The 15398-nt window shown below is 42.7% G+C and overlaps 1 protein-coding gene across 3 annotated transcripts in view; it reads right to left on the bottom strand.

The window, feature by feature from the left end:
• Positions 1-7436: 7436 nt before the first annotated feature.
• Positions 7437-15398, bottom strand: part of WT1 (WT1 transcription factor) — a 41013-nt gene continuing 33051 nt past the window's right edge. For 2 of the 3 annotated variants that reach the window (XM_044270892.1, XM_044270894.1), the window contains 4 exons: positions 11653-11803; positions 11407-11496; positions 10087-10179; positions 7437-9463 (listed from right to left, as the gene is read on the bottom strand). In XM_044270892.1, coding sequence (XP_044126827.1) covers positions 9342-9463; positions 10087-10179; positions 11407-11496; positions 11653-11803 — 456 coding nt within the window. In that variant the 3' untranslated portion in view covers positions 7437-9341. The remainder of the gene's footprint in view (positions 9464-10086; positions 10180-11406; positions 11497-11652; positions 11804-15398) is intronic. The other variant, XM_044270893.1, reaches the window with a different exon arrangement.

Raw genomic sequence — 15398 nt, 5'->3', positions numbered from 1 at the left:
CACAGTGTAGCGGTATACTGTATATTGTGTGGCACAGTATAGAGGTATACTGTATATTGTGTGGCACAGTGTAGCGGTATACTGTATATTGTGTGGCACAGTATAGAGGTATACTGTATATTGTGTGGCACAGTGTAGCGGTATACTGTATATTGTGTGGCACAGTGTAGAGGTATATTGTGAGGCACAGTGTAGCGGTATACTGTATATTGTGTGGCACAGTGTTGAGGTATATTGTGAGGCACAGTGTAGCGGTATACTGTATATTGTGTGGCACAGTGTAGCGGTATATTGTGAGGCACAGTGTAGAGGTATACTGTATATTGTGTGGCACAGTGTAGCGGTATACTGTATATTGTGGGGCACAGTGTAGCGGTATACTGTACATTGTGAGGCACAGTATAGAGGTATACTGTATATTGTGTGGCACAGTGTAGCGGTATACTGTATATTGTGTGGCACAGTGTAGGCTATATGTGTATAACATAAACATACTCCACATGAACACTTACAGTTACATGGCTTGGTCCTTGGGGATCTCGGACGCCACTTCCACACTTTGGCCGGGGGCTCGGCGGAGCTGATGTTGTGTTTTATCCTAATGAGAAAGATTTTATAATAAGGATTTGGAGAAGGGGCAGAGGGATAGCAGAGCAGGGAGAGGCTGGTGCCGCTACTAGGGGGTCATACCATGGGGCAGTAATAAAACCCACCATAATGCCCCCCCCCCCCCCCAGTAGTAATAATTCTCCTTATAATGTGACAGTGCAAAAAATACCCCCTTGTAATGCCCCCAGTTGAGCTAATGTCCCCATAGTGCCCCAAAAAATGTGCCAGTATAAAATACCCCTATATAGTGCCCCCAGTAACTTCCCCCATAGTGCTCCTCTCCCCCCTTCCTGCTAGTGCCCCCCCAAAATGTACCAGTATAAAATGCCCCATATATAGTGCCCCAGTAGATGCCGCTCAGTGTCCGGCCTCTGATAGGCTGCCGGCCTAGTGTCCCCCATAATGCCCCCCAATAATGTGCCAGTAAGTGCCCCTATCATGTGCCAGTATCAAGTGCCTCTCCCCCCCCACATGTCCCAGTATCATAGTGCCATCTCCCCCCATGTGCCAGTATCAAGTGCCTCTCTCCTTCCCACCCCCCATGTGCCAGTATCAAGTGCCTCTCTCCTCCCCATGTCCCAGTATCATAGTGCCATCTCCCCCCCCCCACTAAAAAGTGCCAATATCAAGTGCCTCTCTCCCTCCCCCCTCCCTATGTGCCAGTATCAGGTGCCCCCCCCCCCATGTGCCAGTATCAAGTGCCAACCCCCCCTCTCCCCTCCAGGTGCCAGTATCAGGTGCCTCCCCCCCCCCCCCTATGTCCCAGTATCATAGTGCCATCTCCCCCCCCCCCCACCACCACCACAAAAAAAGTGCCAGTATCAAGTGCCTCTCTCCCTCCCCCCCCCCCCAATGCCAGTATCAGGTGCCTCTCTCCCTCCCCCCCCATGCCAGTATCAGGTGCCAACCCCACTCCCATGTGCCAGTATCAGGTGCCAACCCCCCCCCCCCAGGTGCCAGTATCAGGTGCCAACCCCCCTCCCCCCATGTGCCAGTATCAGGTGCCTTCCGCTCCCCCATGGCAGTAACAGTCGGGTATTAAAAAAAAAATAATAAACACTTCTACTTACCTCCATGTCAGCGATGCGATGCAGCCTCTTCCTGTGTCCCGCCTTGTATTCTGTCCCGCCCTGTATGCCCTTATATGGAGTCAGTGCTTGTATTTCAGAAAAGAGTCTGCTGGGATTCGAACCCAGGACCTTCTGCTTCAGAGGCAGAGCAGCTATCCACTAGACCATAAGAGCTGCCTTGAGGCTGAGTGAAAAAATATGAGACTTCTACTGTTATAGCTGGCTAAGTGTACATCTATACACATGGCAGCTGTTCATATATAGAGATGTAGCAGAGCTGAATGTGCAGGGACAGCTGTCATATACAGATATAGCAGTGCTAGGTGTGTTTGGGCAGCTGTCATGTGTATAGATGTATTTTTTTTTTTTTACAGTCAGTTGTAATGCAGCCTTTATGGCTGTGAGGGTAAATGCTTTGCCACTGATTCACTTATAGATTGGAGGTTGTGGGTTCGAATCCCAGACCAGGAGACTTTTAGCAGACAGTAAAATTAGATCACTCTAGCGGCTGTGAAGGGGCCCTGAACACGATATTTATCTAACTTGAAAATAAACTGTCACACACGCTGCTTGGGGCGCCGGGCCCCCTTGGCAGCCCGGGCCCCGAAGCAGCTGCTTCCCCTGCTTCCCCGGTAGTTACGCCACTGCCCAGTGGCTTGGTAGTCCCCGTCTTGTGGCACTCACCCTCTAATTTTTTTGCAATTTTAAATTGCATGGTTATCCCAGTGCAAAAGTAAAGGAGCTAATTCACATGGGGATAATTATGATCTGTATGTATATATATTTTTTATAGAAATGGGGGGTGAATACTATCAGTGACATGACACAATCAATTATTTTTTTCGTTTCACCTTCTGTTGGGATTTAATTCTGATTCAGGTCAAGGTCAGGAAGCGGTGGAAAGGACTTTGAATATTGAGTTGGTAAAATGACTGTGGATGTTTGGATATAGAAGTCAGTAATCTAAAAATGTCTACTAGTCCGGCATCTGGCTACCCTGTAAAAGTTGCATTGATCATGCACATGGGAGAAAGGATTTCCATTCCCCAGTTTTTGGGAATCCTATTCTTAGGATCAATGGCGATCGCAAGAAAAGGATCGATACGGGTTGAGGGGGAACCAGTGAGCTTTTAGGAAACCTTTTTCCGGCCTGGATTCAATGGGGCATATTTATTAAAGACCGACGTGTCATAATCCAGTCTTGGTAAGAAGCCCCCAAGAAGTTTATGAATGATTTGCCAGGAGTCTGCAACAGAGGTATACCTGGGTGTCCCTGCATAGTCTGGCATTGTCCAATCAGTGTTGACAATGTAAGATTGTGCAGGGAGACACCCCTTAACTGGTAACACCCAGCTGGACCGTTATTGCAGACTGCCGGTAATTCATTCAGAAATAACAGAGGAATGGCATAAAATTGAAGATTTCAAATTGCTATTACGTGGAGATAGCCACAGACATGTCAGGTCCTCTTTGAAGTTGATGGGGAAAAGCTGTCATGGCAGACACAAGAGTGGCGCTGTTCCTGGAATAAAAACAGACCGCTTTTTCTACAACCCCTTTACAATAAATCAGTAAGGGACTTAGTTCTGTACTGCCTATGTTGTAGTGTATATTTTTCCCTACTGTTTTTAGCTGGAGCATGGACATTATTTATGCAAAGTATTCAAAAGTCTCCAGACCACCTCACAGCGCACATGAAACGTAATTCCTTCCAGCACAAAGAGCCATGAATTTCTTGTTTCTGCTGCATTTCTGTGTCCACATTTGATGGATCTAATGAGAGCGCAGACACATATTTTCTAAGAGAGCATGCACTTCCCGGCTGTCATCCTCCATTGTATTTACTCACCATGAGGCCATAAATCCTGTGTTATTCCTGACCTCCTCGCTGAACGAGCATCTCAAGAAAATGCACAGCTTGACATTCTGCAAATATTTTCGGTCTTGTGTACTCTGAGCTTCTCCAGAGACCCCTGCCTCTCAGTGCTGTCTTGTACCTAGGCCTAAGGGCTCATTCACACGACCTTGCCGTGTTTTGCGGTCCGCAAATTGCATATCCGCAAAACACGGATGCCGCCCGTGTGCCTTCCGCAATTTACGGAACGGACGGCCCTTTATAGAAATGCCTATTCTTGTCTGCGAAACGGACAAGACTAGGACATGATCTATCATTTTTGCGGGGCCACGGAACGGAGCAACGGATGCGAACAGCACATTGAAAAATGCGGCCGGGATGCGGAACCAAACCACGGTCATGTGAATGAGCCCTAACACAATCCATGAAGCCTGATGCTGTGTTCATTAGGCTACGGCCACACGGTCAGTTTTCTGGATGCAGTTTTGGAGGCCAAAATCAGGAGTGAATTCAAAAAAAGGAAGAGAAAATATAAAGGACGATACAAATTCTCCTTTTTTGAATTTGCTCCTAATTTTGGCCTCCAGAACTGCATGCAGGAAGGTCCAAAGGTCCTGAAAGAAGACGATGCCGGCTGCGCGATCAAGTGGATGAGGTGAGTTTTTTATATTTTTTTTTATATAACCATGTTATAAGGGAAAATAATACAGTGAATAGACTTTAATGGGGTCCGGGGTTGCTCATCCCTATCATCTCCTAGCAACCATGCGTGAAAATCGCACCGCATCCGCACTTGCTTGCGGATGCTTGCGATTTTCAAGCAGCCCCATTCATTTCTATGGGGCCAGCGTTGCGTGAAAAACGCAGAATATAGAACATGTTGCAATTTTCACGCAACGCACATGTGATGCATGAAAACCGCCGCTCATCTGCACAGACCCATTAAAGTGAATGGGTCCAGATTCAGTGCGGGTGCAATGCGTTCACCTCACACATTGCACCCGCGCAGAAATCTCACCCATGTGAAAGGGGCCTAATAGTTTAGATTTTCTTGTTGGGATCAAAATTATTTTGCTTTTGCTTTTCCTTTTTCAACAGAGTAAAGACTGTATAAGGCAGATCAGCAAGCGATTGTCTTCCCTCCCGGCAATCGGCTGGCCGCTAGCAGAGGAGACTACTGCTATTACGTGCAGCGATCTCCTCCGCAGTACAGGGAGGAGCGATCACTATGCCATGGTTCGTCCCCATACTGTCTAGTGGTTTGCCGGCGGCAGATCGCTATTAGACAGCATGATCTGCTGCCGGCAAGCACTGAGTTTTAAGCATGCTTAAAAATCAGAATTGCCCGATGAACAGACGTTTGCTCGTTCATCGGATAATTGGCGGCAGTATTACACTGCCAGATGATCGCTAATGAGCATTCATGTGAACACTTGTTAGCAATTATCGGCCAAAATATTGGCTGGTGTAAAACGTCCTCCAGGCATCTCTGGCGGCAGCTTGTCTCCCCCCACAACAAAAGGATCAGACAGCCCAAACCTTAAAGGGTTTGTCTCACTTCAGCAAATAGCATTTATCATGTAGAGAACGTTAATACAAGGCACTTACTAATGTATTGTGATTGTCCATATTGCTTCCTTTGCTGGCTGGATTCATTTTTCCATCACATTATACACTGCTTGTTTCCATGGTTACGACCACCCAGCAATCCAGCAGCAGTGGCCATGCTTGCACACTATAGGAAAAAGCACGAGCCTATGTGCGCTCCCTAGAGAGGCCGTTGCTTTTTCCTATAGTGTAAAAGCACAGCCACTGCTGCTGGATCGCAGGGTGGTCGTAACCATGGATATGAGCAGTGTATAATGTGATGGAAAAATGAATCCAACCAGCAAAGGAAGCAATATGGACAATCACAATACATTAGTAAGTGCCTTGTATTAACTTTCTCTACGTGATTAATGCCATTTGATGAAGTGAGACATCCCCTTTAAGGCCAAGTTCACACTTCAGTCAGTTATTTTGATCAGTTATTGTAAGCCAACATCAGGTGCAGGTCAAAAACACAGGAAACAGGTGCAGATAAAATTATTACACCTGATCTCTGTGTAGGCTTCACTACTGGTTTTGGGTCATAATAAGGCCTCATGAAGACGATATAGATCGATTTGCTTCAATGGGGCTGCAAAAGATGCGGACAGCACTCCTATTCTTAACTGTCCTATTCTTGTCCATTTTGCAGACAAAAATAGGCAGTTCTATATTCCATTTTGCAAATTGCGGAACACATACGGGTGGCATTCATGTTTTGCCGATCCACAATTTGCAGACCGCAAAACACGGCGCGGTCATGTGCATGTAGCCTAACTGATGGAAATAACTGATTAAATAACAGAAGCGTGAACTAAAGTGTTCCCCAAACATCCGCCGTCGGGGGAATGCCTGGAGACCTCTATACTCCTTAGATGTTCAGCTGGTCCTATCGAATAAGTGAGTTCTGCCGCCATTACACTGGTAAACCAGGCAGGTAGGGCTAGCTCAGCTGAATGTAGTCATGCCTTTCACATGGTGATCTGTCATTTCATTCTGGAGAGAAACTCATTTTAATCCACATGCAAATGAGCAGTTAAGTGCACTGAGGGCCACTCTGTGCACCCTTGCCCCTTCTGCTTCCTTTACTATCCCCTCCCTCTCCTTTTGTTTTAAAGGGACAGGCGAGATTACTAAGCAGCCTGATTATGACCTGGCCCTGCTAAATCAAGAAGGACATCAAATGGATGACGTAAGTATGTTGCTTTATTTTTTACCGCCATTTTTGAGAAAAAAATGTATTCATTACCATGAAGCGCCAAGCAATATGGATTTGTGGTGAATTTAATTTTGCCTCAAATTTGGATCGAATTCCATTTCGTTAATGTAGATGCTCTCAAGACTAAACAGATCAGCCAGTTTCATAGGTACAAATCTGATGGCAGATGCCCTCTAAACAGCAAAGACGTAATTTTTTCATCGGAACGTGTGTTCAACCAAAAGTCTTGTCCCATCAGCAGCATAGAAAAGTATTGCTGTTGTGTCAACCTCATTTACTTCTCTTTCTTCCCAAAATTTTTGCATCTTGTTCAGAGCCCTCCTTTCAAATGTCTAGTGGCAAGAACATCCCTTCCCCATAAAAATGCCTGATGAACCCTGCGTGGTAAAAACACAAGAAAAAAGGAGTAAACGGGGGGAAAAAGGGAATATGGAAAAGGAGCGCCAAGGAACTACCAAAGAGTGATGGAGTAGGAGTGTGTAGTAGAGGCTACAAAGTCATTACAAGGCAGCACCCAAAGTTATCAACAGTGCGCAGAAGTGGACTGCGAAAATGTACCAACAAAGGAAAAAAAGAAAATCGTAACCCCCCCCCCCCCCTTGCTCGTGAAACCGGGAGGACAGTGGGGGCGCCAATGAGACGACAACTGAGTAGACTGGATTAGTTTGTTAGGCAATGCTAAATCATTTAACGGTGAAGACTAGAAAGGCACAAGTGGAGGCAAGATGTAATGAATAAGTATAAAAAAAATTTTTTATTGATTAAAGTCGGCAACTTACTTCACCAAGGAGGGAGGTATAGGATAAGCTCAATACACCTATACCTTTTCCTCCCCCGCCGAGGTTGCTTATCAGATATTGACAAGGCTTCCGTGTCCCCATAAAATGTTGCCAGGGCTCCAGAAATAGGTAGAAGTATTTTATTCAAATTACAGAGTTTGCCTAACAAACTAATCCATTCTACTAAATTGTCGTCTCATTGTCCTCCCGGTTTCACGCTGAAGGGGGGTTACGATTTTATTTTTTTCCTCTGTTGGAACCCATAACCATAAACTACTTCCTTCCGTCATTAACAAAGGACAGCACAACGATTCCGTTACTTCTCATAACACTTTAATACCATTTAAGCAGCATATTTACAACGATCGGCCACAAAACCAGTGCAGCCTTTACACTGTTCACCACCGGCAAACCGCGTTCCAGGAATTGAACATGACATTTTTAGTTTTCCTCTGAAATACATGACAAATGGACATTTAATCAGATGACGGCTCATAGGATGGGTGTTTTGGGTGTTGCAGTCATGGCATTCACCTTTTGCCCATCAGACAGGTAAGTGACTTTTTCCAGAGTAGATTCTAGTGCTATGGGAAAAGGTAGAAAGCGTGTTTGGTCCCTAAGCATGTTGATCGGCAGACTGCCCACTTCTAGCTGTAAAATAAATTAAAGTCTACAAAAAAATAATTCTTCAATGCACCATTTCATAATACAAATATAAAGACTCAGTCACTCACACTTACACACCCTTACAACAGTAATGTTTTGGACTCCTATATTGGCCCTTCAGAATCAGATTCACTCGTACTGGTTGAGGGAACAAAGTGGAAGTCGAAGCTCTTTCCATCATGGAGGCTTCAAGTTGCAATCTACTCAATGAGCGACTTGACTGTAGAGGAGGATCTTCATCTAACTCTAACTTTTCATTACACTTGCCATGATGGAAAGGTAGGAGTTCCATCAAAAAAAGATTGGAGATGATAAGTCTTGACGATGAGATGGAATAAGATATGGTCCTTGGGCAACCAACAAATGTCCTGTCCAGGGTGACTTTAGACATTTCATTTCTCCAAAGATGACACCTGATTGATGGAGGTCTCAGCAGCGAGACACCCTGTGATCAATTTATCTTTGTCCAACTTTCTAACAGAGACTGTGCACAGCACAAAACCCTTGTGCAACCAACATGAGTTGCCATTAAAGGTTTGCTAGATAGTCCCTAGAAGATAGCAGTACCTCCTGCCCATGTCTGTTTTTAAATTTCTGCTAACTTAAAGGGGTTATCCCCTAAAAAGTATCAGCTATCCTCTGGATAGAAAATATATCAGACTGCTGGGTTCCAACCACTTGGACCCTCCATGATCTTGAGGATGAGAGTCCCAAGTCTGAATGGAGAAGTTGTCCATATCAGTCCACACCTTCAGTCCCATGGGTGGACCAACATGCACTCTACACTCCATTCAGAAATAGGACTTGGAAACCTGTATTTTTGGGATCAGAGTTTGGTGATCAAATACTTATTACCTATCCAGTGGCTAGGTGATAAATAATTTTCATGGGATAGCCCTTAAGGTTTGGGGTAGGTCAGTTGATCTATTCGTCAAATAGCCAAAAGCGCTGAATCAAACGGAACCTCCTGCATTGCTACCTGCACACCACACTTAAAAATACATTTAATGGATTTTTAGGATTTTAAGGTGCCGGTAATATTATTGCATGAAGTAGAAGATCTGCAGAATAAACCATGAACAGGCATCAATGCTTTGTCCCCCTGAAGGGAAAATCAGTAGCTTTGACACCTCACCACACAACTTACACTACATCAATGTCACCATTATAGATTTGTAGTTCATGCTGCAGTCTGAATTGCATCCCTGCAAGTTAAATAAGTACAGTAAGGTCTATATACAGAATAAGTATAGCCATTCCATTGACCAGTGTTGTCCAAGGTGCCCCATGTGAAGAGCCACATTCAGTTTATCGGGCCAGACATTACTTTTATATAAAAGTCTATGGAGCATTCCAAGGAAGTGAGGAACCCTAAAAGGGTGTCCAAAGATCTGTAGTCCTCCAGCTTGATGGCCCTTAAAAAAATGAACACACCCGTTCCTGTAGTCAGGTCAACCGTCTGGAAACCCACTTCTCCATTAGACCTCTGCTGGTTGGATGTGCTGGAAGCTTTGTATATAATACAGTAGATATATAAGTCTTTTCGACCTCTTCGCCTATAGAGCCAGCTGAAGTTTGGTCATATTTCTTTGATGCATGTTGTGATGTCGGACCAACTCATCCGACCTTGCAAACTTCTTCTGACAGCTAGGCCATCTACAACTGAAAGGCTTCTCACCTGTTAACATAGAAATGTCCAGTTATCATGGAGATATCATTTAATATTGTTGTGAGAACTGGGGAAATTCTCATCTGTCATCCATAGGATATGCCATAAATGTTTGATAGAAGTGCATCCCACCTCTGGGACCAGCATCTATCTCTAGAATGGGATTATCCAACCTCATGAAAGATCTTCCTAAATAGCAAGGAGGCCCAATCTTATGGAAATTACTTAGTTAAATAACTTTGCAAATGCATTGCATTGCTTATTTGCACTTATGCTGAGTTATAGTCCAGAGCTGCATTCATAGTTCTGCTTGCTACTAAAACCAGATGACTGTTTGTCAACAAGCACACTCCTGTTGCTCCGCATTTTGGGTAAGTTTAGTGTTTAATATAGGAAATACACATTCCAGAACGCAAATCATCAAAGAAAACTATAAGCAGACACTGAACAAGCAGGAGATACAAGTAGATCTTAGCTTCGTAATCAGCAGAATTGTGACTGCAGCTTTGGGTGGGAATGGAATACAATATAGGATGTTACCATGGACAAAGTTTGGTCTTATCTATCCATAACGTTATGTAGATTGTTAAGACAGTACATGAATAGATAAATGTGAATAAAGGTTTACGCACTTGTTTTACCTGTATGAGTCCTGGTGTGCGTCTTCAGGTGGTCAGACCGGGAGAACTTTCTCTCACATGTTTTACATTGGAAGGGTTTGACACCTGAGGGGGCGAGAATGAACTTTTATAGCCAAGTTTGCTTCCCAGGTCACATTACTGTACAGCCATTTGTATGTACATAAGGTATATATGGGTCCTATTGTCCACATGGGGCATTATTATAGTAGGTCTAGTATAGACATTCAACTTAGGCTTCATGTGCATGGCAAAGCAAGTAACCTGATGGTCAAACCAATTCGCAAAATTATGGCCTCATTTTGATTTTTGCTATGGGGTCGACTCTCTTCTAGGCACTCCATATGCCTCCATATGGTCATTCTGCAGGGCACCACATTCTCTACTAAAAGCAATACTGAACAGGTAGCTATACCTCCTGAATGTGAACATGCCACAATTGAGAGCCATATGGAGGTACAATATGGGCCTATAGATTTCTATAGGTGCCATCTAACAGATTACGCACATATTTATAGCATAGCCGTGTGCATGGGGCATGTTTGTCAGGCTAAATGGGATGAAAAGCAACAGCTATTTTACTGATCCAAAATTGTACTCAAAGTAATTGTCACAGGAGGAATCAGGTCCTCATCCTAGTGTTTAGTGTCCGTCCCAAGGGTGAAGACCCCAAAAATCATGATGATAGTGGCGGAATTTCGGATATAAAAAGGTATACTAAACTTAATAAAAGTGTAGTACATTAGTCAAACCCTCAGCGAAGAACAGGAACCCTTTGTTTTCGGGGTTCTGTGGTTTTTGTATATGCTGCTGTATTAATATATATTTTACAATTCAAATTTGCTTCAAACAAGGTTGAACATATTGGACTAATTTCACACTTGCGGCAGAGCTATCCTGCAGAGAACAGCCTGACGATGTTCTCCAGATCTGGCATAGCCGGATAGTCCCATGTCCCCACTTAAACCCATTGACTATAATGGGATCCAGCTGCTTTATGGCATGAAAGCCAGGATTCGGGCAGACAAAAATCTCTGCAAGCAATGGTTTTTGTCTGGTCAAATCCCGGCATTTATGCCGAGAAGCATCTGGATCCCATTATAGTCATTGATGTACTATCCGGTTATGCCGGATCTGGAGAACACCAGCAGGTTGTTCTCTGTAAGAACAGCCTACCGGATAGCTTTTCCGCAAGTGTGAAGTTTGCCTAAGGTTCCAATATGGACCACAATTTGGGTGTCCCTCTTCTATTGAGTACGACATCTCGAGCCTGTCCTACAAGTCATCAGAATCATACATGTGCTGTTTACTGACCCGTGTGTCGTCTTTGGTGCCTTTTCAGTTGATCAGAACGAGAAAATCTCCTTTCGCAGTCTTTGAAGTCACATTGGTAGGGTTTCTCACCTTCAGAGAAAAGATAAGAGCACCTTGTATTGAATGACCCAGATAAAAAGCCAACCTCATGAGATGCGCATCACATTTTCAGAATGGTTCCTACTTTTGTCCCATGTCCTAGACATAGAGGAGCCTGTAGATTATATAGCCTATAGATTGTATTACCTGTGTGCTTTCTACTGTGCATCTGCAGGTGGGACAACTTGAAGTATCTCTTGTTGCACCCCGGATATGCGCACATGAAGGGTCGCTTTTCATTGGTTTCTGATGTCGACCTCACTATGGCTGGGGTCACTCCTGGAACACGTCTGACGTCCTATAACATCAAGATTCACCCGTTAGTTTGCTGTTGTTATGATTATCCTGACCCCAATACACCCCATCATCTAGACCATGGATGCCCAACCTGTGGCTCTCCAGCTGTTGCAAAACTACAACTCTCAACATGCACATATATGGGCCCAACACAACTTTGATAAAAAAAAAAATGCGCAAAGAGCTTCTAATTTTAATGCAGTAATTATAGCAGTGATGCAATTTTCATATAATTTTTCCAGTGTTTATTAATCTGAGATTGATGGGGGTCCGACTCCCCAAAAAAGGTGTGTTTTAGGTGCATACATGGTTTTCCTATCCTAAAAATAAGGTTGTCAATGTGTGATTTGTGGGTGTCTGATCGCACTCTGACACTTTACTGATCCATTGGGCTTGAGCGAATCGACCTTCGGATCATAGATCTGAAGTCGATACATTCAAATACTTTGATTTTAATGCTGTTTCCGTACAGCAGTAAAATATATTGGCTTTGTTGAGCAAAGTTCATTTCACCGGAAGTCGTGCGACACTTCGGGGAAATCCTACTGTACGCATACCTGCGTATTAAAAATAATTTTAAATAGCAATTCGAACTGGGCTTTGGTACCAAGGTACCAGCCAGTACCAAAGCACACTTCGGATTGCTATTTTACATTTTATATGCATAAGTAGGAATTAACAGAAGTCTCTTGCGACTTTGGGTGAAGCGAACTTTGGTTTCACGGAGCCAATACATTTTAATGCTGTACAGATACAGCATTAAAACTAAAGTATTTGAATGAATCGACTTCAGATCTATGATTCAGAGGTCGATTCGCTCAAGCCCAGTGATCACATATTAACATGAGATCTACAGCATGCTCCTTTTATTATTATTATTATTATTATTATTATTATTGTTATTATTTTTCATTAAAGTTTTTTTCTCTTTTACTCAAATTTTAATGATCAAATAAAGCATATCTTCTGTATGGAAAGAAAACCATACCATGTGAATTTCTATAGCAAGAAGGCCTGGAGTGAGTTTGGACATTTGTTATTTATATCACACGGTCGCGTGGCGTTACAATGTAACATCAGCTGTGACATTCCTGGCCCTGTTTGTTTGTGGGATTTCTTCTCAGCTGACCCATGACTGATACAATATTGCAGGTGATCATGTTTTGCACAGAGCAGATTGATGACAGCAGTGATTTTCCTGTAAACATCTCAGCCCTTTGTTCCTCTGATGAATGTAGCTTTGTGATCGGAGATAGATCACTTAGATATGTAACTGCGGAACCGAACCTGGGTCCCTGAATATTTATTTATTTATTTTATGCACTTATATAGCACTACTATATTCCACAGCGCTTTACAGACATTAGCATCCAACTGTCCCCAATGGGGCTCACAATCTAGGGTCCCTATCAGGATGTCTTTGGAGTGTGGGAGGAAACCGGAGAACCCGGAGACAAAGGGAGAACATACAAACTCCGTGCAGATGTTGTCCTTGGTCGGAGTCAAACCTAGGACCCCAGCGCTGCAAGGCACCAGTGCTAACCACTGAGCCGCCGTGCAATATTTTCCTGATCCACCAATACAAAGAAAAAGTCTTTAGTAATCTGGAAACTCATTCACTAAATATTCCCAAAACAGTGTTTAGTCTGAAATCGCCCCATACACTGGCACTTTGACAAGGCAAAAGCATTATGGAAGACAGAGATGGTTGCTGATAAGTGTGTGGCCGAAAGGACTGTCAAATCTCCCCGGACCACTGAAACTTGACCTGCTTTTGAATACCAAATACATAATAATTTTTGCTGTTGCCTGAAAATGTATCAAACTGGATGGAATCTGAATTTAACCCCTTCTCCCTGTATGCATTATGAGCCTTAGTTTCCAAGCATTTTTAAAAAATAAATTCAGTCGCATTCCAAGAGCTAAAACTTTGTTATTTTTACGTATCAGAGTTTGTTTTTTCTGGACAAGTTGTAGTTTTTTTTAAGGCACTATTTTGGGGTACACATAACTTACTGGTTAACTCTTTCTGGGGGATATGGGGAAAAAAAATCACAATTCCGCTGCTGAGTTTTTACATTGTAAACTTTGCAACGCTCACTTTGCGGCATAAATAACTATATATATTGCATTTTACTACTTTTACACAATAAAAACCCCTTTTTGCCAGTAATTCTGGCTTTTTATTTAAATAAATTACATAATAATTACATGATAATTGTGTAGCGTGGGTCATTACAGATATTTTGTGTGGTTATTGCTAGGCTGCAATTGTAAGGTATGCTGACTGTACCTGTCTTATGGATAGGTTGTTGGCTTGCACATACCCAGCTTTTGGCATACAGCTTTTGTGTGATTGTCTGTTACATGTAATGATTTATTTTAAAAATAGAATAATATAGGATCTATAAAAAAAACATTTCTAATAAAAATGTATTAATGATAGCTAAAATATTAACTATAAAAAAAGTATGGATGATAGTATAATACAGATAAAGAGAAGCTATATATAATAAGTAAAAGAAGATTATAGGTATATCTAGTGTTAAAAAAATCTTGAATATTTTAGATCTTTGTTAATTCTCGAAGTGCCGATATTTGCGATAAAAATTCGCGATTAGAATATTCGCGCTCAACACTACTCCTGAACAATATTAGCTGGTAACTTGTGACCTGAAAGTGGAGTCACAATTTACAAAGAACCTGTCACCTCTCCTGACATGTCTGTTTTAGTATGACTCTATGTTGTGCCATTCCTTTATAATTCCTGCTAACACTCAGCTGTACCTTTATTGTAGAGAGCTGGCAAAACATTCAGAAACTTCTAGCAGGAATAATAAAGGAACGGCACAACATAGAGTCATAGAAAAAGATGCTCCAGAATTGTTATTAAATGGGGGATACAAGTAGTTGCTAAAATAGACATGTCAGGAGAGGTGACAGGTCCTCTATCCAGTTTCTTTTATCTTTTCTGCCTCAATAAACATTTCTTACTTAATACATTCTTCATGTCTACACCTTTATTGATGGGATTATCAGCCATGTTTGTTTTCTTAGCAAATACTACTAAAGAGATATGGTTTTAACATTTGTCACCAGTCAGCAATTTTACATTTGTTTTCAACCACGTGTTGGACCATAGAAAATTCAAAGATATGGGATTATCACATTTTACAAAATAATAATAATTGATGAATTATGCTTATTTGCCATAGGATGTCAATATTCTGAGTATTTTTGTTTTTCAATTTAAAGAGGACCGGTCACCTCTCCTGACATGCCTGATTTAATAGATTCATGCATCCCCATGTAATAACAATTCTGGAGCCTCTATTCTTACGGCTCTATGTTGTGCCATTCCTTTATTATTTCTACTAGAAGTCATGAATGAATTGCTAGCAGTCTGCAGGGGGGGTAACCTGTTGGGGGGGGGGGGGTGTACCTGCAAAATTTGGTGGGTATTAAGCTGCTGTGAAACTACAACTCCCATCATGCACACTTACTCAACTGTTCTTGTAACTCCCATAGAAGTTAATGGAGGATTCTGGGAGCTGTAGTTTCAGAACAGCTAGAGTGCCGAAGGTTGCCAATGCCTG

The sequence above is a fragment of the Bufo gargarizans genome, chromosome 10 (assembly GCF_014858855.1).
Source record: "Bufo gargarizans isolate SCDJY-AF-19 chromosome 10, ASM1485885v1, whole genome shotgun sequence".
Classification (NCBI taxonomy): Eukaryota; Metazoa; Chordata; class Amphibia; order Anura; family Bufonidae; genus Bufo; species Bufo gargarizans.
Note: the sequence above shows the minus strand (reverse complement) of the source record. Positions and strands in the feature narration are given on the sequence as shown.